At 52.0% G+C, this 24,358-nt stretch overlaps 1 protein-coding gene across 1 annotated transcript in view; it reads right to left on the bottom strand.

The window, feature by feature from the left end:
- Nucleotides 1-24,358, bottom strand: part of TOGARAM2 (TOG array regulator of axonemal microtubules 2) — a 59,572-nt gene that overhangs the window by 1,754 nt on the left and 33,460 nt on the right. Inside the window, 10 exon segments of the mRNA XM_007470894.1 lie at nucleotides 2,567-2,653; nucleotides 10,221-10,437; nucleotides 11,528-11,720; nucleotides 13,612-13,702; nucleotides 14,099-14,220; nucleotides 18,853-19,011; nucleotides 20,997-21,232; nucleotides 22,017-22,122; nucleotides 22,790-22,854; nucleotides 22,856-22,941. Coding sequence (XP_007470956.1) covers nucleotides 2,567-2,653; nucleotides 10,221-10,437; nucleotides 11,528-11,720; nucleotides 13,612-13,702; nucleotides 14,099-14,220; nucleotides 18,853-19,011; nucleotides 20,997-21,232; nucleotides 22,017-22,122; nucleotides 22,790-22,854; nucleotides 22,856-22,941 — 1,362 coding nt within the window.

The following is a 24,358-nucleotide window of genomic DNA, read 5'->3' as shown; positions in this document are numbered from 1 at the left end:
CACGCTCTTCCCACCTCTTGCTGCCCCAAACCTCTTAGAGTTCCACGTTTTAGAGGCTGGTCTGGAGTTTTGTTTTATTTTTAGAGAAACCCCCAATTTGTTCTTCCTTCATCAACTTAACTTCATCCAACCCACCAGGATATTTTGCAGCGGGAGCCCTGTAGGGTCCCTCTGATTTCAGAGCCAGCCTGGGACAGTGGGGAACCGGAGAGGATGGCCCGGGCCCCCCTCAGCTCAGCCTGACTCTCTCACTGTGCCATCTCCCATGAAATGTGTACCTTGACTCTCTGGCCATACCCTCAAGATTCCTGCACCCCACACTGGGGGCCTCCCGGGGGGCTCCCGGCGACACAGAGCCCTCCAAAGTCAAGGCGGTCCTCATTCCTGGGAAGGCAGGACTGCACCCAGTGAGCCACGCCAGCTGCACCAACTTCCTAAAATGGGGCCAAGAGGTGAGAGTTATGTTACCTGTGCTGGAAACAGGCTAAGAAGGGAGGGCACAGTTAACCCTAAAGCCACCTGGTCAGCCCCAAGGGTGGTGGGAGGGTGGGAGGGGCAAGGGGAGGTGGAAGGGGGGCAGCCAGAGGGAACAGAAAGAAAACTAATCATCCGATTAGCCACCTGTACTGAACAACTCTAACTCAAAGGTTTCCTAAGCCTCCACTGAATCTCTCCTGCAAATGGAGGTGAAAACTGCCAAGCCCAGGCAGGGCTCCCCTGACCCCACCAAATGGTGAGGGGTTCACCTGCCCCTAACCTGCCACACCTCCCCCACCCCTCCTTCCTGGCGCCTCACCCCTGGACCCTCCTCCCGCAGTGAGGCATCTACACCCCGGCCCCAGGAAGCTCACGTCCACCCTTAGACCACATTCACCTGCCTGCGGGGAGCGGGTGGCCCGGGAGCTGGTAGGAGGGCATCACGAGGAAAACCTCATTAAAATCGAGCTTAAAAGGCAGCTGAAGTAATTAGCAAAAGATTTACTCCTGCGTTAAGCTGTGCTATTATGAGTCCACGCCTTGCGTCAATTGAAATTTTCTTCCCTGTTCCTGGCTGACACAGAGTTAATAGAACTATGTAGAAACTCTTGTTTTTGAGATCTCTTGGAAATAGAAGGGTAATATTTACAGTAAGTGGATACCCACTCGCCTCTGGGGCCCATAAATTACCTGTACAAGGACAGGTAATCAGAGAATGCTGATTTCGAGTAACAGAAAAGAGTTCCTTGTCTGATACCCAAGGTGGTCTCAGTTATGTGACCCCATTCTCACCCCAAGGCACCCACAGCCTGGCACTGCAGCTGCATCGTAGCCCCCATCAGATGGCCTCACTCGCGCCATCTGCTTGGAGCAGGTCTGGCACCTGGACCAGAAGTAAGGGGCCACTCCAGGGACACGGGGAGGACTGAACCAGGGTGCAGAGGCAAGGCCGGGAGCAAGAGGTGGGGCGGCGGAGGAGCGGGAATGACGCCCTTGGGCAGGCGACATGCACCGAGCACCCCCAGAGAGCTCAATGCTGGGAGGCCCTGGCTGGGCCAGCGACTGAGGCTGGCACGCGAAACTCAGGCCGGAGGGCCAGGGAGAAGGGAGACAGAGGAGGCGATGCCAGACCAAGCGGGCACCGCCCCGGTGGAGGAAGGAGAGTGAGAAGGGCTTTGCCCATGGGCAGGCAACAGGGAGAGGATGGGAGGTCTGCCCCTGCAACGTGCTGGCGCCCAGGAGGCCAAGGCAGGGGCCACCCAAGGAACGGCAGCACCGTACAGAGGTTGAGGGCTTGGCTCTGCAGCCCAGCTCCCGGAGACAAATCCTGGATTACTAGTCAAGGGACCTTAGGCACTTAACCTTCCTTAGCTCCATGTTTCTTATTTCTACAAAAGGGACAACCATGGAACCCACACCCTCCTTGTGGGGTTGTTATGAGGATTAAATGACCCAGTGCATATCACTGGGGGTGAATAAAAGGGGCAGAGCCTAGAAGGCCAGGCAGTGACCTGTGGGCCACTCTGGGGACCCTGGACACCATCCTGGAGACTGCTTGGGAGCCACACAAGGATGTAAGCTGGGGGGTGGCATGATCCATGTGGATCTTAAGGGGGCCCTTGGGAGTCTAGAGAACAGATTGGGTTCTTCTGCCTCCTTCCTAGATGGGACCCTCCTAGTATGGGGGAGGAGGCTTTTGTCAAGTTCAGTAACCTGCCCAAGGTCAGAGCGACAGAGCTGCTGCTGACCCAGCCAGGTACCCATGAGGTGGTGTTGACCCAGAGAGGTGGATTTTTCTGATTCACACAAAGGTACCCTGTGGGGCTAGTGGAAGCCCCATCTGCAAAGAGGAAGAAATGCATAATAGTTTCTTTAAAACTTTTTGGCTATGTACAGACCTGCCTCATTTTGACCAAAAACAAAAGATTGTCTCTGGCAATGTGGGAATTATTTTTTAAAGCAGATTATCAACTTTTTAAAATGGTCTGTGGGGATTATTTGATGATTTTTGGTCTAAGATAAGTAGGTGGTTCAACTACATGCCAGGAGAGCAGAAGAACAGAGATGGGCTGGGAGGCTGGATGCTCACCGGACAGACGTTCTGTGACATCAAGCACTGCGTGAACACTCAGGAAACGCACCCGCCTAGCAAATGCTCGTAGGAGGCCAAGGTTGTCTGGAAGAGACGGAGAATGTCAGTGGTCATAATGCTGTGGCCCGAGCAAAGGCACCAACTGTTCCGGGCTAGGAACCCGCAGCACCTACATAGGGAAGAGCCGCTTTGGGAAGCTGAATTAATTTTTCCAGGTTATAATGGGGCCACTTTAAAAAGTGAATGTACATGGGGTGTTTGGGGAACAGTGGTAGTTGCACTATCACAGGCCCCATTTACTCCCATAGATCCGGTTCATATTGTCTGTGCTTCCTCAAAACTGCTGTGAGCTTTGGGGCAAAGGAGGTAGGTAGATCGATAGACCGATCAATAGGTAGATACAGATGATTGATGACAGGTGCATGATTGATAGATGAGATAGAAATAGCTAAGTAATCGAGAGGTAGGTAGACAGACAAGTAGGTGATAGATATAGATAATAGGTAGATGATAGATGAATTATTATATATGATAGCTGTAGATGATAGATAACAGATAGGTGAATGATATATAGAGATAGATGGATGAATAGATATAGATGTGGATATAGAGATACAGTTTTAGGGGAAACTGAGGCACTGAGCCACGATTATACCAAAGGTCAGTAAAGGGCTAGGATCGGAATTCAGAAATCACGGCTCTCCTCAAAGCCTGAACTTGGGCTCTAACCAACAGAATGTACCCACTACCAGATGGTCGGTTATTTCCACGTTGAACATTTACTGATACCCTCCAAATAATAGGCATGGAGCTGAGATCTAAATAAGACCTGGTCTTTCTGCTCCTCTTTCCCCTCAAGAGACTCCTTGGCGGAGGAGACAGACACTTGAACGTGAACTCTAACGCGGTGGGAGGCTCCATGCTCATGTAAGCAAGAGCCTGGGGTTCTGGAGCTACGGTGACCAACACGTCTCAGTCTGCCCAGGACCCTCCCCATTTTAGCACCGAAAGCCCCACATCCCTGGTAAACCCGGATGGCTGGTCACCCTGTCAGGAGCGGAGGCCCCTGGCTGGCTCTGGTAGGGTCAGAGGAGGGAATGTGCAGGTTAGGGGTGGGGGAAGCGCATATGATCTCTCAGTAGTTTACTTATAACCTCCCAGCACCTCCACAGCAAGCACTCCAGCCACACTGCCCCAGGAGCCCAGCTCTCCTGCTACCCAGCCACACCCATGGGTGAAGGCTGTAGCCCCGAGGAGTGTTTATTAGAGATGAACCACTAATGGTGAAACCCCAGCAAATGGGCTGGGGGATGTTTGGGGATAAAGAGGCTCTCTGACGTTCTTTTTTTTTTTTTCTTTTGCGGTCCGCGGGCCTCTCACTGCTGTGGCCTCTCCCGTTGCGGAGCACAGGCTCCGGACGCGCAGGCTCAGCGGCCATGGCTCACGGGCCCAGCCGCTCTGCGGCACGTGGGATCCTCCCAGACCGAGGCACGAACCCGCGTCCCCTGCATCGGCAGGCGGACTCCCAACCACTGCGCCACCAGGGAAGCCCTCTCTGACGTTCTTTGATTGTTATTTCTAAAGTCAGCTCGAGCCGGATCCCACAGCTACTGAATTTAGAAGCTGCTCCTTCTCCCCCGTTCCAGCTGGCGTCTCCTGGTTTCCCAAACTATTAAGCTTGAAGTCCTGTATCCCTCACAAACGACGGACGAGCAAGGTGAGGAAAGTGACTCTTCACCTAAGAAAGGGACGCTAAACCTAGAAAATCAACAAGGCAGGACCCATCTCCTTTTACCCCTGTATTTCCTCTCCATGACCCCTGGAGGCACCCAGCATCCCCAGCTCCCAACAACTGCAACCACAGCAGGCGCAGCAGAATTCCATGGGAGGTGGGCAAGCAGCAAAATGCATATTCCTCAGGGATGCGGCTGTGGGCCTTCCTGTGCCTGTCTGGGAGGCGAGGTGCGTTACCACAGCAGCCCCAGCAAGCGTGTCCTGGACTTCCAGCCGCTGACCATCTCAAGACCAGATTTCTCTTTGCAGGGGACAGAGATTAGCAACCTGCCTAAGGAAGTCTTTCCAGGCAGGTTCCACCTTCTCTGAGCTCCTTCCATACCCCAGCATCCCCAGAGATGTACAAGCAAAGCTTTGTTTTTCCCATCAGGAAACCATTCTAGTTAAGAGCTAACTCCTACTTCCCTTGCTCTCCTGCTGAGACCCATAAGAAATATAGAGCAGAAAATGTACACGTGTACATCATGTACATCTCTGCAGCTTGCAAAAGCTCCATCCATAAGTCCAGAGTCTTTCAAATAATTTGTTCTGGGAGATAAAAGAGAGGCCAGACTCTAGAATATTTCAGTTAGCGAGAAGTGGTCTCAGGGTGTCCTGGTAAACCTGTAAATGTGTAAGAAGAGATTTCTATATCAACATCACCTGCATTATTGTTTCCAGGTGCTTCTGTTTGTCCCACCCCCATCATCAGCCATGAGCTCACCTCTGAGAACAAGGACTTCTCCCTCCTTGCTCTCCCCCATCAACACTCAGTCCAGGACATTCTCTGGGCGCCGCTAGACCTCCCCTCTCCTGGCCACTGGCATGGCCTCCCAGAACCTGAGAGAAGTGAAGAACCTGGGGAATACTTGAAAATGCACATCCAGCAGACATCTGTGCCAGCCCATGCTCCCATGGTGCCCGGCACACAACAGGTGCCCAATAAATGCTTATGGCGAACAAGGCAATGTGAAGCAGAGACACTAAGTTGGCCCAAACTGGTCTATAAACCCCAGACACCACCCCGAGTAGCTGCCTCTCTGCCTCTGACTACTTGCATAGTGATGGCTTACCTTTCAGGTCATACCCACGTTTAATGAGACGGTGTCTAAGGGGGTGGACTCGGTCCAGATCGCCTGGATCTTCCATGTTTTACTGTGTGACATTGGACAAGTCACTTACCCTCTCTAAACCACAGTTTACCCATCTGTAAAACAGGGATAATACTAGTACCTTCCTTATAGAACTGCTTAGGATAGTGCCTTGAGCAGATAATTACTATGCAAGTATCAGTTATTGTGGCTACTATTACTATTATTACCTAAAATACTCTGAAAGCCCAGCAACCTTCATGGTAGGGCATCCAATTAAGAGGCTGGAATCTAACTTTCAAAAACTTAAAAATCCTGCTCTGTTAGCCTAGCCCAGGGTTTTCATAGGCTTCTCTTCCACACCACAAGGAAGCCACACTGGCTTTGGTGCTGCCCAAGCAAAGGGACAAGCAAAGCCCTTCAATATAGAGAAAATAGCCACGGGCTGGCAAGCCAGACACCTTGGCCTCCCTGGACCTAGCCTCCCCTCCCCACAGTGGGGCTGAGGTCTAGCAGGCCTCTCACCTGTTCTATTCAGCCAAACCTCAAGGTCACTGAGCCACATCATCCCCAGGCTACCGGGAAGCCAGAGAAAAACTTTTAAGAAAACATAGGCAGCATGCTACATGGACAGTGGCAGCAAAGACACTGCAGTCAAACCGGGCTCCCAACAATAAGCACAAGACTCAGTAAGTTATAATATGTCACACAGCCAAATTCTCCGTGGCCAGGAAAGCTAGGTCTGTTCATTGCAGGAAAACTGGGAAAGATCCACTGAAACAGAAAAATACAGGCTATGCCATAGCACATGACGGAACTGTTAAAAGTGACTCAAGTGTGTAATTATATATAATGCTCATGCTCTGCTTTTTCTAAAGAAGGATGCAAATTTAAATGTGTAATGTTATCATGACACCATACACAAAGATGCACAGAAAAAAATACCTAACATAAAAAATGCTAAATGTTAATAATGGTTTCTTTGAGGAGTTGGGACTGTAAGTTTTTTTCCTTCCAAAGGCTTCACATTTTTCACTTTCTCAATAATTAATAATTATGACTTTTACAGTGGAGGAAAATAAAGTTTATATTAATATATTTAAGTTAACTAGAAAGACTACATAACAGCATGGGAAACTGGGTGGTATTAAATGAAAGGAGCAAAGTGAAAATTGTATTTACAGGGGCTTCCCTGGTGGCGCAGTGGTTAAGAATCCGCCTGCCAATGCAGGGGACACGGGTTCAAGCTCTGGTCCAGGAAGATCCCACACTCCACGGAGCAACTAAGCCCGTACACCACAACTACTGAGCCTGCACTCTAGAGCCCATGGGCCACAACTACTGAGCCCGCGTGCCACAACTACTGAAGCCCGCGCGCCTAGAGCCCGTGCTCCGCAACAAAGAGAAACCACCGCAATGAGAAGGCCGACACCGCAACGAAGTGTAGCCCCCTCCTTACCGCAACCAGAGGAAGCCCACGCGCAGCAACGAAGACCCAATGCAGCCAAAAATAAATAAATAAGTAAATTTATTTTAAAAAATAAAAAATAAAAAACTAAATAAAGTCAGAGCAAAGGAGCAGAAGTATTGTAGATCTCAAGCTGCCCATTTCTGAGTTTATCTGCTCCCTCCAGCACTGGCCAGGGGCTGCACTACATTAAGAGAACTTTTTCTGGCGTTCAGTCTAACCAGGAGTGCGGTGAGCTGTCAGCTGCCTGATGCTTTAATTAGTGAAGTTTCTTCTGTAACTAACCCAGTAACAGAGCCCAAAGACAGAACCAACCAGTCTGCTGAGGAACTGCCTTGATCCCTGGAACAACTCCCCTGAAATCAGAGGGTCTTGGTGAGGAGCAGAAAGGGTGCCACTCCAGGCTCAGCCCCAGAGAGGCCTTAAGGCAGGCAGTGACAAAGGGCAGAGGTTAGGGAACAAGGCTCCCAACGTCTCTCCTTTTTTACTGTCCCCCAAAAGGAGACATGGGCAGAAATCCCACCTGTTCTGTCAACCAGCACATCACCGCCCCACTCACCCTAGGGAAAAGGAAGGGACTGGGAGAGATGTGGTGGCTGATGCGTGGATTTTGTCACCCAATTCCAGAATCAAGAGGTCACCTAAAAAGACCAACCTCCCAGTTTGGCTGTGCGATCTGGACTTTGTGCCAGAAGACGGCCTGCCTCACCTGTATTCTTTACCTCCTTGGCCCCCGTTGAGCAGGAAACAAACAGTAACATGCTGTGACTTTCCACACATTTATTTCACAGCACTTCACAGCTCCTCTCCAGCCTGGAGCCCAGAATCCCTCCTGGGGCACGAAGAATCCGGCTTGGGAGAAAGCTCCGGCTGCTCGAAGGGCTCCACGCCACTTCCAGGAGGGGCCTCTGGGTGCTAAAGGTCGACTAGAGCTGCCCGGGCTCAGCCTGGGTGATATGGGAAGGAAGATGTACACCCTTCTCTCCTGTCACACCCACCCCAGACTGTGTCCACCACCTAATCCCCTGGGACAGTGGGAAATTTCATTACTTGCATCCATTTTTCCCTCTGCAGGCCAGGCCTAGACCATTCCAGGCAGAAGAGAACCATTCCCTGGGAGAGCTTGATTCCACCCCTGGTACTCCCTGCCAGTGATAAATTCTCATTGGCAACTTAATCCCTCCAGTTCTGACCTTCACGGATTTAGAAGCTGGCTCATTACGTCACAGTTAAGAACACTTCCAAAAGCAACGTTGCTGATTGGGTTGAGAGAGTATGGCTCACAGCAAAGCCCTTGACCACGCCTGCTCAAATGACCTGGAGCCAACACCCTGGACTTGACACTCTGGAGCCTTGTGCCAGGGGGTTAGTGGGCTCCATCCATCCCTTTGACCGCATTCCATTCCAGCCTAGCGCTGACCTAAGAATTAGAGAGAAGGGCAGTGACCCTCTCACTTGCCTCCATTCTCCCCGCACCAAATCCTCCAGCTGATGGGCCAGAAGGAGCATCGTCAGCCATCCCCAAGGAGACCCTGTCCCAGGAGGAAAGGAGGAGTATAGGCATCTCCCTGGTTGCTGCAACCTGCCTCAAGGGGTGGTCAAATCACAGAAGCAGGCCATCCCCAGGCCCCCTTTCCAGGGTGTCCAGCCCAAATGGAAACAGCAGGGCCCCACGTAGAGGGGATCCGAGTCTTGCGACAGTGTGAGACACCAGATTCTGCAGCCCAAAGTTCCAAGCCCCCAGCATGCAGAAGGAGGCCGACTCAAAGGCAAAAAGGGGAAACTAAAACACCTGGAGGGGGAAGCGTTAAAAGCTCCTCTCGCCAGACAAGGGTGCTTAGCCTCTTCACATAGCTAAAGCCTATTTTGCTTGATGCAGGTTTTCCCAGTAAATATAGGGCCCGCGGTGATTTACCAAGAGCCTTGGTTGTTGGCGACAGCAATCTCGCCTACCCAGAGCTGTGCTGAGAACAAGCCGTAATTTAGAGCTGGATTTATTTTGTTTGTTCTACAGCAACACACTCAGCAAATCATAAATTCCCTCTGAGATGGAGAGAGGAAATTGACAATATTTATGATCTCGAGAGGCGGAGAAGGGCCTGACCAGACCTTTGATTTGTAACTGAAACGTCTCCTGGAGGCTCCAGCCAAGGACACAGCTGCTGTCCCAGCCCCAGGGAGCTGCACTCAGGCCAGGGTGCAGTATGGGGAGGAGGGGTGGGTGCGCCAGGCAGTGTTTCCAGCCGCACCATGGGGATGCTCGGCGCATCCTAGAGGCAGGACATTGCTCCGTGTTCATCGGGACATATGGCAACAAGGCCAACAGAGATCATACATTTCCTCACAGCAAGGCAAGGTTAGGTTGTGAAAACTCGTGGTTCTACTGGTCTGGACATACGTCTATCATGTACTACGTTCTCACACACCGGAGGTTTCAAACTTGCACTTCAGTCTGTGTACTAGACACACCAAATATCACCGTCCAATCATCTACGAAAGGAATGAATAACAGAAGTATCAACAGATGCACCAAGATTTCCACCTAACGTTCAGGAACCAAGATGTGCTACTGCAAAGCACCTAAGGAACAGAGGAGCTCCTGCCTTTCCTGATGTCTCTCCCATAGCTCCCGCCTTTTTGTTCTTTTCATTCCTCCCCCAAGCCTCCACTCCACCCTCACTCTCCACCCCTCACCCCAAATCCCTCCCACCCCAAGCCCTGGCCCCAGTCTTCCTAAAAGGCAACCCTCATTCATTCCATGCTCAAAAAGCCAATGGGTCCCAGCTTGACTCCCATGTCAGACAACCAGGGTGGCCACCTTTGTCCTCTCCAACAGACTTGCCCCACTGTCTCACTAGCATCCTGCCTGGTCCCCATACAAGCCACATCCCCTGCTACCATCTCTACAACTGAAAAAATCTGACAACTCCTCCTAACTCCTTCTTGGCAATCACGATCTGCTTTCCCATCAGTGTCCTGTTGGCTCACTCACTGTGGTGCTGTGTGACCTGGGGTGAGTCATTTCCATCACCTGTACCACAAGGAGGCAAGACTAGATATTCTCCACATCTCCACTTCTAACAGGTGGACGTCCCATGGAAAAGCCTGCCAACCAAGAACCTGGGAGGCCCCGGGCTGCCCACCCCTGCCCTACACAACCTCTGGGGAAATATTTGGCCTGAGAGCCAATCAATGCCTTTCACTGCTCTGCTGATTCCCAAGCAGGGAAGGTGGGAATGTCCAACCCTAACCCTACAGAGAGACAAGGGAGGGAGCCAGCTGCCTACCAGAGCCAAGCAGGGGCTGTGGGCAGGCTCACCCAGACCATCCATCATTACATCCAGCGCTGTCGTTGCAGCAGTGTAAATTCCTGAGTTCTTGGAGTTGAGGTTGTCTGCTACAGCAATGATGATAGAGAGCAGCACGGGCTGTAAGCTCTCTCTCAGGAGGGGCATCATTCTAGAGAGGGACTCCAGCGCCCACTGGTTCACTTTCTTGTTGGAATCCTGAAGCCTTGGGGTGAAAGCATCAAAGACCTGTTGAGGGAACAGAAACCAAGAGCCCATGGGAACCAGTCTGGGCAGGAGTCCCACAGCCCGACTAACTGCCCTCGGAGGGTACTCCTCCTGCATCCCTGACAGGGGCCATCCAGCCTGTGCCAGAACATTCCCAGTGATTAAGAAGAGCTCACCTCTCAAAGGGGAGGAGGACAAGAGGGGAAACGACTGTACACTGAGAACTTGATGAGTGCAAAGGGTGTAGGGTGTAGGGTGTAGAGCATCTCGTTAGGTACTCTGCACTCGCTCATGGAGTGATCTTAACGACCCATGAGGCACGTGTTCTCGTCCTCAGTTTACCATTAAAAAAACAAAAAAACCGGGCTTCCCTGGTGGCGCAGTGGTTGGAAGTCCGCCTGCCGATGCAGGGGACACGGGTTCATGCCCCGGTCCGGGAGGATCCCACATGCCGCGGAGCGGCTGGGCCCGTGAGCCATGGCCGCTGAGCCTGCGCGTCCGGAGCCTGTGCTCCGCAGCGGGAGAGGCCACAACAGTGAGAGGCCCACGTACCGCAAAAAAAAAAACAAAAAACAAAAAAAAAACCCACCAAAACAAAAACTGAGTCTGACAAAGGTTAAATGACTTGCCCAGATCACACAGCTAGTAAGGAACTTGAAGCCTGTGTCTTAACTACTCTTCTATGTAGAGTGTCAGCAGTCTCACTTCCAGAACTAGCAGGCATCTGCCCTTACTTCCAGCCTTTGAAAGGCTGTGCTTACTCCGAGCCACATGTTCTGCCCCCAAAACCTCACATGCGTAGCTGGATCAGGAGTCGCCCTTTGCTGCAGCATCCTGCACCTCTGCCCTCCTCCCTGTAAAACTGCTGGGAGGATGAAAGACACCCAGGACATCTCTGAGTGGTCCCAGCGCACCCAGCAGGAGGCGATGCCCTTGCCCAATTGGCCACTTCCGGATAGTCTTATGGCATTACCGTGGCAATTGGATAGCAAGTGCTTGTCAGGCTCCCTTTACCCTGAAGTGATGTCTGGCGCAATGTCCAACCATGTCCCGAGTTTTCCAAAGTTGCACCCACCAGGGAAAGACAGGCCAGAGACAGAGCAGCACTCACCCAGACCAGGTTGGCGGTGATGAGCTCTGGCTTGGCCTTGCAGTGCTCAAGGAGCCGCCCCACGCCTTCCATCCGAGACTGGTACTCCTCGGCCTCCAGCAGCCGTGTCAGCTCCCGCAGCTGCTCCGCCATCTCCGAGCCACCCCGCGTGGAGGAGCGCAGCCCTGCCAGCCGTGGGCCACTGGAGCTGAGCCTACGTGGAAGGAGCGTCTGACCTGGGCAGCCCCAGGGGGTAGACACATCTCCTGTCCCATGCACGAGCCCCAAAGACAGGTGGGGCTGAAACAAGAGTTTCACTTGCAACGTAGTCCATCTCAGCTTCCCCTCCACCTGCCGCTTGGGGACACAGGCCTTGGGAACTCTGGAAATGCTTTTTCCTCAGGGGGCACCAGTTCAGTTGCCTAGAGCTCTACCCCCTTATCAGGCGGCAGGGCTCTCCCTTCCTGCCTTTTTTTCCTCTTTTCAGAAGCTACGTTAAGAATGGGGTGAGGGGGACTTCCCTGGTGGCACAGTGGTTAAGAATCCACCTGCCAATGCAGGGGACACGGGTTCGAGCCCTGGTCCAGGAAGATCCCACATGCCGCAGAGCAACCAAGCCCGTGCACCACAACTACTGAGCATGCGCTCTAGATCCTGTGAGCCACAACTACTGAAGCCCGCACGCCTAGAGCCTGTGCTCTGAAACAAGAGGAGCCACCACAATGAGAAGCCTGCGCCCCGCAACGAAGAGTAGCCCCCGCTCTCCGCAACTAGAGAAAGCCCGCGTGCAGCAGTGAAGACCCAATGCCGCAGAAATTAAATAAATGAATAAATAAATAAATTTTAAAAAAGAAAAAAAGAATGGGGTGAGGGAGCTTGGACTGAGGGGGTGGAAATCCATGGAAGGATGACTGGCACAATTTAACCTAAGAGTGGGTGAAGGTCTTATCAGGAGACTGTATCCTGAGCCCTGGCTGCCTAGGCTCTGCTTACACTCCTCTGGAACTAGGGAAATGTTAAGAAGCCCTGTTGTCTTACATTGGGATCACATGCCCATCATTTCCCCTGGCCTGTTTCAGCCAGCATGGGAGCCTCTTCATACAGAACTCGAACAGCCCACCACCAACTCAGACCAGAGTCTCTGAGCTCATGCCCTACACCTGGGTCCCACCCAGTAGAGCCCAACATCATTCTGACATTCATCCCTACATTCCACACTCTTTGCCTACTGAGTTCCAAGAGAAGTGCCGGACACCGAGAATAATGAGATGAGAGATGTGGACTTTGCCCTCAGGAGCTCACAGACCAATGGGAGACAGAGGACTGAAGGAGGGGGGCAACCGACCCAACCGGAGGACATGAGGGCAGAGAGTCAGAGAGAGCTTCTGGGAGAAGGTGACAGGTGAGCCACATCTTGTAGGATAAATAGGCATGTTCCGGTACAGATGGCACAGCATAGGGAAAGGCACAGGAGTGAGAGAGAACGCAGGGAACATGAGCTGAGAGAGCATGCGTGGGAGAGAGAGCAGGGAGAAGAGGTGGGCAGGGGGCTTCCCTGGGGGCCCAACTTAGGAGTCTACACGTGTTCCTCCCAGGGCATCGCAGAAGGACCTTAAGTTTTAGGCACAGGAGTGACTGTCAGATTCCTGTTGGATTTCTAACCCCTCCTAATGCCCACCCTCTAGCCCCTTGTCCCATTCCTTCTCATCCGCCTTGATTCCACCTCTGCCTCTAAATTAGTCCCAGGCTGGCCACTCTGATGGGGAAAGGCCCTGCTGCTCTAAGTGAATGGAGGAACTCTGAGCTCACACAAATAGGCTGACCAACAATCCATCCCACTTAAACTGCACCTGCACGGCCAAGACTGCAGGAGCCCATCTCTACCAGCAGATGGTCCTGAGCCCAGCATTTGCTCTCCCCAAGATCTGGGTGAGGGAACCCTTCCCGTAAATTTACCCATGAGTCCTGCTGACCCAACTAGGTCTCAGTCACAGCCCAGATGCACACCCCTCCCCCCAGGGCCACCACGGCGGGCCCGGGCCAAGCAGAACATCTCCATCAACAGTCTTGGATGGGGAGCCCCAGGGAGACAAGAGCTACTGTACCCATCCTCGCCGGGCAGCCCATTCTCACACACCACCAGACTCCTCGACACCTTGCGGCCTTTGGCAGATGGAAGTTCATCACCATCTTCTACTCCCTTGAAAAATACACACAGAACATGAACCAAAACGGGTGGCCCTGTGGGGAATGGACAGACACTCCAGTCTAGACCAAAACAAGAGGAATAACCTGTTCCACCTGGGAGGGCACAGGGGAGTCTTCCAGAGCACTGGTAATCGGGTCACGGATCAAGATCCCCACTTAAAAGATGGAGGCAAAGAGGCCCCGGGAGGCTCAAGAGACACAGGCAGTGAGAGGCAGAAGCAGGTCTGAGCACCAGGAAGGAAATTCCACCCGTCAGGAGTCGTGGATGAAATTAAAGCCTCTGGAGTGCATGCCCCCCTCCCCTGACCAGCGTGAGGGCTGCGGGCTGCCGGGCTCAGCTCTGATTCCCGCCCCAGACCAGCTCACACCTCACTGCCTGCTGACTCAGCCACTGTTTAATAGCTGTCATGACCTTCTGCAAGTCGTGGGATGGGAGGGACTGCTTCAGAAATGCATCAAACCTTGTGTTTGACATTAAGATATTCACCATCTTCCGGCCATAAAACCTGCCATTGGAGAAAGAGCAGGATGAAAAACAACCACAGAAATGCAATATAAATTTGCTTTATATAATTTTTCTAATTAAAGTAAGAGAATTTTTAATACTTTTTCTAATTATGACAGTAATCCCCACCCAGTTAAGAACTAGATTCATGAAAGAATAAACAATCATAATCTCATTACCAAGAGAAAACCACTTAAATTTGTACATATTTTCTTATAGTCTTTTTTCTAAGCATATATATATATTTTTTCATTGATATCAGAATATATACGCAATATTTACCCAGCTTTTTTCACTTTACCATTAATCATCTTCCCACGTCATCCTCTTCAATGGCTAAATAATATTCTGTCAGATGACTATACCAAAGTGTATTAACATTTTTCTGGCATGAGACATTTAGAAGTCTGAGGAAGTGTGCAGTGGGGCAGTATAGGGGGGAGTGGTCAACTCTATCTGATAAACAGTTGTGGGCAAGGGGGGAGGGCATCAAGGAGGGCTTCACTGAAGAGGTGACCTTGGGTTGGGACTCAAAAGATGAGTAGGAGTTCACAAGTGGGATGGGATTAAGGAGTAAGTGGAGGAGGGAGACATCCCAGCGTCCGTAAGACAGTCTGATAGGTCTACAGGTGTGTGGTTGGAGGATAGTGGGCAGGGACTGGACTCAGGGAGAGAATAGGCTAGAGAAGAAGATAGGACTCAATTTAGGGAGACGTGAAGGAGTTGGGCTTTAGGCTGCAGGCAATGGGAAGCTGAGAAATGATCAGATTTGCACTGAAGTCAAAATGTCTCAGGCAGCACTGTGGAGGATGGATCTTTGGGGACAAGGGTCGGGGCCGGGAGACCTGTTAGGAGGCCATTATAATAGTCCAGGCAAAAGATGATGAAGGACTGACATAGGCAGGAGGGTAGGGGTAAGTAGGGACTGTCAGATTCAAGAGCTGCTAAAGAAGATGATATTGCAGGACTTGGTAGGTGATTGGAGGGGAAGCCCAAAGCATCTGGAATTATCATACTTCACTCAACCTAAAAGTCCACTGATTGTAAAATGCACCATCAATTTATTTTCCACTAAGGAAAAACAGAAAAAGAAGACACTGGTGATTTCCACTGCCTTCAGTGACACAGCCCGTGTGTGAAGGCCATCCTTTCACATGCTATCTCAGAAACAGAAGTGACGCTTTTGTGGGAAGTGTCCTTCCTTCCTTAGGTTGGGTAAAGTACTTGTTGGTTGCTTTGTAAGAAACTGTGGAATTTGGGTCATTCTTTCAGTGATGAATATTTGCGTTAATATCGAATTTATGCCCCATCGCTCTATTTCCATGCTTTTTCTCATATACAATAACGCTTCGTTTCAACGCCAAATAATAGTGTAATATTTCTAAGACATTTTAAACGTGATTAAACAATCGCGATTAAACAATTCTCCACAGTGACTCCTTAAATAAATATAAAAGGCTAACCAGCAAAGAAAGGCTCATAATGTAGTTCCTACAATGCAAACTGTAATTCAAACATTTATACGATGAGCAACAATGATCAAGTTTGCAACTGTATCGATAGTAAAACCCAAGTCATAACTACTGCCTGGCCACCAGCAGCTGTGAGATGCCTAGGATTCTAAGATATTAAAATGTGGAGGGGGAAAATGAGTATGAAATTCCCCATTCTGCATCTAGACGACTCGGTAAATAATAGTGACTTTAATAAGAGAGGGAACATAGCCAGAGAAGCAGGCTTCAAGAGAAGGCGTTGAGCTCACTTAGGGACAGTTTGCACTGACAATGACAGTGGGACATCCCGGTGATGGGTCCTGTGGGGGCATCAGAGAGATGGGACAGATGCTCAGAGAAGGGCTGGACCGGAGGGAGACATGGGGAAGCATCAGAGTTTGCTGTGGCTGGAGCCACAGGAAGTGATGGCACCGCTCAGAGAAGGCTGCGAGAGGGGGATGAGGACGAAGACACTCCTGCAGCCACGGGCATCGGGGTGCGGGCAGGCGGGGGAGAAAGGCACAGAGGAACCAGGAAAACCAGGGAATGTGGTACCATGCAAGCCGGAAGCATAGGGTTCCAAGAAGGAAAATGAAGTGCCGTCAACGTCATCCAGTGTGAGAGAGAGGGTCGGGATGGAGAGGGGTTTAGATCTGGAGAGATGTTGGATCTTAACGCCCATCCCCCCCACCACCAATGAAGAACCTGCCAACCAAAATCTTCTACTTCCCTGACAATATTCTTCCTGCCAGTAAATGGCACTATCATTCACCCAGTTGTTCAGTTTAAAAACCTAAGCATCATCTTTGATTCCTCTTTGAAATCCTCAGCACCCAACTGCTATCAACTATGCCTTCAAAATATACCCTACTCCACCCCTCCTCCCCCTGCTGCAGCCTCCAGCACCTCTTGCTGGGACTCCAGGGTAGCCATCTGCCTGGCATCCCTTCTCCATCCTGGCCCCTCTCCCCCACTATCAATCCTCCAGTAAGTAGTCAGAGATGGTTTTTTTTAATAAATCATTTTTGTTTATGAGGTAACCAAAGGGAATATTTACTAAAAAATGATAAAACAAAATGAGAAAGCTGCCAAAATTGTTAATCATTCTTTCCCCAGATCAGAACACCCATCAGCTTGAAAACCAGGAGGAAAGCTTGGGGATCATGAAATCTGGTGCATAGGGTAATATTTTCACGATTAGTCTCCCCTGAAACGTCCAATTTTTTTTTTTTTAACTTTAGTCATGCAGCCCTTTCACTGGTCAGTGAGTCAAGGAAGGGATTTAACAATAGATACTAGGGTTGAGGGGTTGTCTCTTCCTGACCTGATTTTCAAAAACCTGGATCCTTAATGATATAGGAAGGGTTTGAGGCATATACAAATTACTTTGGAGAATACTGTAGTGAGACCAAAATTGTCTTGCTGCCCCCTCTAAGAAAGAGGACAGATAGAGAATAGTTCAACAGTAGTGGGTCCGATAAAGAGAATCTCTGTGCTATCTTCATGGGCTGATTCCTGGAGAGGTAGAATGGAGAGGCAGCAAATCCCCAAACAGGATCCTACAGAGACAGCAAGCTCCAAGTATAAAAAAGCTCTGTTTTGTCTAGGCCCTCTTCCTCTCCATCGAATTTCCCATAGCCTAACATTATGTTGTAGGAGTAACAGAATAAAGAGATGTTTTTTTGAATCAAAAGGCTAGCAAACATATAAAGAAGCACTCAAACTTGTTAGTAATCAGGGAGGGGGAAAAAAAGTATTCTGAAACAGCCATGAGCTAGAACTTTTCCCCATCAGATGGATAAAAATGTGAAATCCAGAAACTGCAATGCTGTAAGGATGTATTCGCCTCGGCACTCAGGAGGGAGGCGGAGGGGCCCCACGTGCGTGAGGGCTCCCGGCGATGCCTGGGCGGCCTGAGTGAACACGGCCCTGACCTCACTCGCGCTCCGGGCAAATTCCCAAAGAGATCTTCCTGGGCTCTGTCAGGGGCCACTTACGAGGACTGAGGTACAGCACCGTGGGAGTGCACTGGGCAGGGTGGGAGGCATCCCGTGCATCGCATCCCTCCAGGGTTGCACTGCACGGACACCCCACACGAAGGCACTGCCTCAGGCACAACACAGAACGCAGTGTGGACGTGCCCTCTGGAGCTGTACCGAGCGTGCTGGGGGCCCTAGACATGGTGATAACACGCCATGAATCGGGGAGTGTGATTAACTGCACCCCAACGCCACGTTTTAAAGACAGTTAATCAGATCCTATCACTCTCCTGCTTAAAACCATCTAACGCTGCCTCACACTCCTACTGAAAACACCCTCCAGTGCTTCCGGTCACACCCAAACGGGAATCCCAGCTCCTGACCAGGGCCTGTGAGGCCCCCTGGGCCTGGCCTTGCCCTCTCCGTCGCATTGCCTGCCACTCCCCTCACTCACGGTGCTCCACGAAGCCTCGTCTTTCTCTTCATTAAACAGCAAGCTTATCCCACCCGGGAGCCTCTGTACTATCTTCCTTTGCTGTGACTCTTGTACCCCAGACCCTCAAAGAGCTGGGTCCTACTAGCCAATCAGTTCTCCACGCAAATGTCACTCCTTAGAAAGATTTCCCCTGACTCTCAATCTAAAGTAGCCCTGACCCAGTTCTCTACCACATCTTGTTTTACCCCTTATCTGTGTCTAAAATTGTCGTAATTATTTACTTGCTTATTACCCAACTAGGAGGTAATCTCCAAGACAGCAGGGGCCTGATTTTTCTTATTCACAGTCATATTCATAGTAATGAAAAGAATGCTTATCAAATATCTCTTGAAAAATTGAATGAATGGATGGCTTTATAGAGAATGGAGCTGGGCTGGGACAGGAACTAGAGCAAGATTGCAATGGCTAGAGAGGGAGTGGAAGGTGAGAAAGGGGAACCAGGGGCGGGGGGTAGTGGCCATTCCCTGAGCGGGCCCGGCTGTGGCGGTGTGGAGAGGTGGGACGACAGCTGCAGGGAAAGGACACAGTTTCGTCCACCGACTGTCCTTCCGAGTGGCCCCGGGGAAGCTGAGCTACTTGGGCCTGGGCCCTTGAGGCTGGCTGGTTGCCTTGTCTGCCCTGGGCTGGCCAGGTCAGCCATCCCCAGGGCCCTGGCCCCGCATTACCTGGTGTCCTGGTTGGAGTCCTGGGCCAGCCTCACCAGGTTGTGCACCAGCGTGTCTGTGCTCTCTCTGGTGCCTGAGATAAGCCTCTCGGCGCCTATCTGCTCCAGGACGACTGAGAGGTGCTCGGCAGTGCACTTCTGGACTAAAGGGTTTCGGTGGCTGAAAGGAAACACAGTCACGGACGAGGGCTCAGCCAAGGAATGCGGTGTGTGGGTCCCCAGCCTGGCACACATGGACCTACAGTTGTGCGTCCAAGTTTCATGCCTCAGTGGGCTCCAAATTTGGTCCCGAGCAGACTAAAGGGAATCTTCAAGGAAAGAGCAGACCTTCCTGACACTGGAACTAAGGATGATGACAGGGCGGACTGAGCACGTGAAGACACGTGACGTCACCAGATGCACTGTGTGCCTGCCATCCCTGTTCCTTCCTGAGCTCCTGTCCTGCCTTTGCCTAAATGATGCACTTGCCCACATTTTCTCCACTTAGAATAACATACTTCTGCCTTCCGAGCCCTCCAGGCAGAAGTTGTGCTCCCTGGGGGTGGCAGTGTCCTTGTCCCCTGGAAAGTACAGGGGTACCCGCGTGGCTTCCAGGGGGCACCAAGTCTTCCTCTCAGTCGAATCCCCCATGCCCCACTGGTGCCAGGCACGTGCCGACCCTTCAGCACTTCGTGGGAGTTTCCTGCACATTCATTGAGCTGAATTGAGACGGGGCGGGGGGGATAGGAGATGGATGGATGATTTCAGGGAGAACCTGAAATCTTACAGGAGGAACCCATCAGGATGTCACCTCTTTATTTCTCACCCTATTCAATGTGGATTCAATGTGCCCACAGTCCATGAGGTGACACTGGTCCTGGTGTCCGTCCCAATGGAACACAAAGGGAGGCTTCTGGGCTCTCCCTACCCAGTCTGGTCCAGGGACCAGCACCATTAGCACCTGAATCAGAATCAGCATTTTAGCCAGACCCCCGGGAATTCAAATGCACAGCCCTGTACCAGGCTCCCCTGGTTCTTGCGGACAACCATCAGCTGTCTCAATTTGCTGCGAGCACAGCCTCCCTGCCAGGCACCATACTGAGCACCTTCAAACCAGCATCACCTCAACTCTGTAAGCTACTACTGTCATCATCTTGCAGGTGAGGAAGTGGAGGCATGGGGAGGAATCCAGAGATAAGTACAATTCATTTCTCCCGAGTTAATAGTAGCCATGGAGGGCATTCAATAAATGTTAGGTGGAGGCAGCCGCTGCTCTAAGCGCTCTTTCCTGAATCAATTCCTTTACTCCTCACAACAGTATTAGCATCGGGTTGGCCAAAAAGTTCGTTCGGGTGTTGCCCTACGATGTTATGGCAACACCCAAACGAACTTTCTGGCCAGCCCAATATTATCCCCCTTTTACAGATGAGGAAACCAAGGCATGGGGAAGTTTAGTAACAATCCAGGATGTGAACCCAGACAACACGGCTCGGGAGCCTGTAGGCAAAGGCCTCTTGGCTGCTCCAACACGCCCTGGGTTCTACCTGATAGGCCACCCTGCGTAAGGGTGGGTGTCGTGACTGGCTTGCTGGGGTTGAGAGTTGTTTCACCCTGTGGGAGAAAGGCCTTGGGAAATGCTTCTGGTTTTGCTGCTGTGTTTGGTTTTTACATGAAGAGAAAGCAGATCTGGCTGCAGAAAGGCTCCAATAGCTGCCAGCCCCCTCCACCACCCCAGAAGGCCAAGCGGTGCCAGATGGAGGAGGTCTTGTGCCTTGTTCTCCTCGTGGCCCAGATTTCATCAGAAGGAAGCACCCCTCCCCTGAGACAGTGGCAGGGGCTCCTCAGGCACAGGCCAAAGGCTGCCTCTGCCACCCCGTCTCTGGACACATTACCACAGCCACTACGGGCTCCCCAGTGTTGAGCAGACAATAGCACCTGTCGCTTCCCAGCTGGGACCCGGGGCTGCCCTGAGCTCCCCTCATTACCCACAGGCTGGTCCAGGAGAGGTGGGAGAGAAGCCCACCAGGGAACAGGGGTCTTCCTCGCTCGGGAAAATACGTGAGGTGCCTGTGCCATCTCCCTGCTCCTCCCCCACCCCAGTGCCTCTCCCCTTTGCGTCACCTTCCCAGGCCACCGCCACCCCCCAGACAACAGGCCCCCGCATACTAGATGCCCACTGAGGTGAGGGCCACCAGGGAGCGGGTGGGGGTCACGTGCTGCACCATGGCCCCCAGGGACCATCTGGCCGCCCGCTGGATGAACGTGCCGGTGTTCCCCATCTTCTGGAGCAGGCAGCGGGCGATCTCTTCAGCCTCCTGGTCCATATTCTCCTTCAAGGCACGGAAGAGTTCTCCCAGGGTGCTGATGGCCAGGCGGGACACCTTGGGGCGGAGGTTGGTGACCTTGGAGAGAGATGGGAGGGGGACCCTGCCAGGCTGCTGGGCCCTGCCAAGGGCTCCAGCACATATGAAGAAGGAACCCTGCACCGCCCTCCGGCAGACTTCACCCTCACCCGGGCCTAGGCCTCGCCAGGCTAGAAACGGAAACCCTGCAGCTGCTCTGGGCAAAACAGTCCCGTTTTAAAGAAACACTATTACTGTTGCTATCATCATAATTATCAATTCTATTATTGTCATTATCATCTGAAATTTGTGCAACACTTAGTCTTGAAAACACAATTATTTAATTGGACCTTCACAAGGCCCCCCAGTGGAACAGTCTATTCCCAAGGGCATGGGTCATGGCCTCTACTTGTGATAAGATACACCTTACTGCCCCTCTGAGCCCACCCTAGGCCAAGCTCTAGCCCCACAGGAGAAAGAATTTGGGAAATGTTACAACTGCCCAGAAGTTAGAGATCTGGCCCAGAACACTCCATCCCTCCTGAGGCGTCCTAAGTACAGAGGACAATGCGGGGCTGTGACAAATGGGCACATAAGATTCTGATTGTTTCAATACCCAGAGATTAGAAATAAAGGAACCCCAGGCCTCAGCTTTCCAATCTGAGAAATGGGTGGCCAGCTCCTGCTTCAGTGGCTGAGGGCTGAGAAATAGGCAGGGATGCCCACGTTGCAGGGAGCCGTGGGCCCCTCCGTGGCTGCTGTGTGACCCACACTGAGCAACACCACCAGGGAAGGGGGATTGGCTGGGGGTCAAGCGGAGTACACAGGACACAGAAGGCCTCACCTCTCTAGCCACAGCCAAGGACACGTCATGCAGCCTCCCAGCGAGGACCTCCGAGTGACAGGCCGCCAGGCGCTGGATGCTCACCAGGCCCTTCCCCTTCATCTGCCTGAGAAGCAAGTCCAGGCCCTGTCACAGGCAGTGGGCATGGGAGGGGCCCCCTCCCTCTGCAGACCAGGGCCTCCCCGTCACCAGCACCTCCACCGCAGTGCGGAGGGATTCAATGGCCTCGGCAGCAGGGTGTCCTGGTGTAACACCCAGGCTGACATCCTAACCGTCCCGTGCAAGCCATTCTACGGGGCCCGTGGCCCATCCCCACCCAGAATGGAAGCCCACCCCAGAGCCCGGGCCTACGCCAGACACAAAGCCAGGACCTTCAAGAGAAGGCACTTGCATGTGAGGACTGAAGGCAAGGAGGCCTTCCTGCAAACGTTCTGGACCCCAAGTCATCGCTCTGCTCGCAACTAAGACTGTGTGTGGGAGGAACACGGGAGCAGAATGAACTTGACTTAGAAAAATGAAGGGCTGTGACCTTCCTCAGGCCCCCACGAAAGCGCCACGGAGTCAGATCGTACTTTCTAGGGCTGGCTCTGGTGCGCCACAGAGCAGTGCACGGGGCAGGCTCAGGCGGCCAGACCCACAGGCACTCCCCCTCACGCCTCCTCCAGGGGACAGTGCTTCCTTCTGATGAAACCTGGGCCACGAGGAGAGCCACTAGGGCCTGCAGTGGGGGAGGCGGGGGGGCGGCGGCTGGGGCACAGGGAATGTTTCCTCACCGGTCGCCGCGGTCCAGGCACTGCAGGGCATCCACCAGCCCCAGCTCCGCGTTCGAGAAAGGCCTTTAGCTCCTTAAAAGCCCGAAGGTCCGTCTCCTCCTCTTCTTCCCACTCAGGAGACCCCAAAGTCAGCACCGCAGGTACGGAGTGAGCTGCACTCACAGAGAAGGAAAGGGGCAGGCGGCTGTTACCCAGAGGACCGGCGACCCGCACAGCGCCGAGCCCACCTTAGGGGGGCACGCAGGGAGAAGGGAGCCACGAGGGTGAGAAGCCAGGGCCTGGGCTGCACTCCCTGGAGAGCCACAGAGACCACCTAACTCCTACCCCTGGTTGACAGTTTCTACCCCTACCATCGCCCATCTGATTATTATAAACAAGCTGGCCTGTGATAGGCTCTTGATGTCATGTGACCAAGCCCACCGCGCTGGTGACGCACCCACAATCCTGCCCTGTCTGTGGCTCGAGGTGAGGCCAGCAAGTCTGTCAAGGAATGACTCCCCTGCTCTCACCTCATCCCCACCCAGGAGCCTGTGTTACGGCTTCTCTTCCTCCTTCCCTCCGACTCCCCATCCTTTGGTGAAGCCACCCAAGACAGGGAAGTGGCCCAAAGGAGGAAGCAGGGGACAGTGAAGGCACCGACGAGACAATTAGCTGACACCTGAGTGGTCAAGATGTGGCCACACTTGCAGGGACTGACAATAAGCAGGGATGTTGTTTAAAAATCAGATCACGTTTTCTAGGCTCTCCTTCCTTGGGGACAGATGCCAGAATCATAAAATTCTAGAACAGGAAGGACGTTTGGAGGTTTCCATCTGGTCCAATGCTCCAATCACAGAGCTGAGGCACCAGAAGCCCACAGAGGCTGGGGATGCCCACAGTGCCTCAGTTCCTCCATCAACAGAGCCTGAGCTGGAATCCAGAGCTCTCACTTCCTGCCTAGTTTTCTTCAGAGGTTCATCTTTACACGACTTTCACTATGGCCTATCTAGGAGGTCCTGGGTAAATCTGAATCGGGGCAGCCCTTTATTTAAAACCAAGAAAAAAAAGAACCCATTCCTGGATTCTCGTCTCAGCTTTGCCATTGGATCAAGATTCATTAGCCAAAGATTCATTAGCCATAGTCCCTATGGGCCACCAACACCTTGAGAGACCTTGGGTGACCTTGAGTCTCTGTTGTCTATAAAATGAGTGGCTTAGGTTAGATAGCTCAATATTTCCCAAGTGTCAACCATTCAGTTACCAATTTCATGATTTTTTTGCTATATCTCTAAATTACTTTTACTTTATTTATATGGTACTTTTCTTCAAATCAACCCACTTTTCAAATCCTAAATAAGTTTAATTTTAAAGGGAAATTTATGTCACTACCATAATTGGTAAATGATTAGTTGTCATGGTATATGATAAATAGGTACAGTAAAAGAACAGTATAAACTCAAGCTATGAAAGGACAGTCAGCTTCCACTGTCTCAAGCTGGGAGAAGGATCTCTTTGTTTAAAAAGGAGATTCACGGGCTTCCCTGGTGGCGCAGTGGTTGAGAGTCCGCCTGCCGATGCAGGGGACACGGG

The sequence above is a fragment of the Lipotes vexillifer genome, unplaced genomic scaffold, assembly GCF_000442215.2.
Source record: "Lipotes vexillifer unplaced genomic scaffold, Lipotes_vexillifer_v1.1 scaffold717, whole genome shotgun sequence".
NCBI classification, from domain to species: domain Eukaryota; kingdom Metazoa; phylum Chordata; class Mammalia; order Artiodactyla; family Lipotidae; genus Lipotes; species Lipotes vexillifer.
This window is presented reverse-complemented; position numbering and strand designations above follow the sequence as displayed.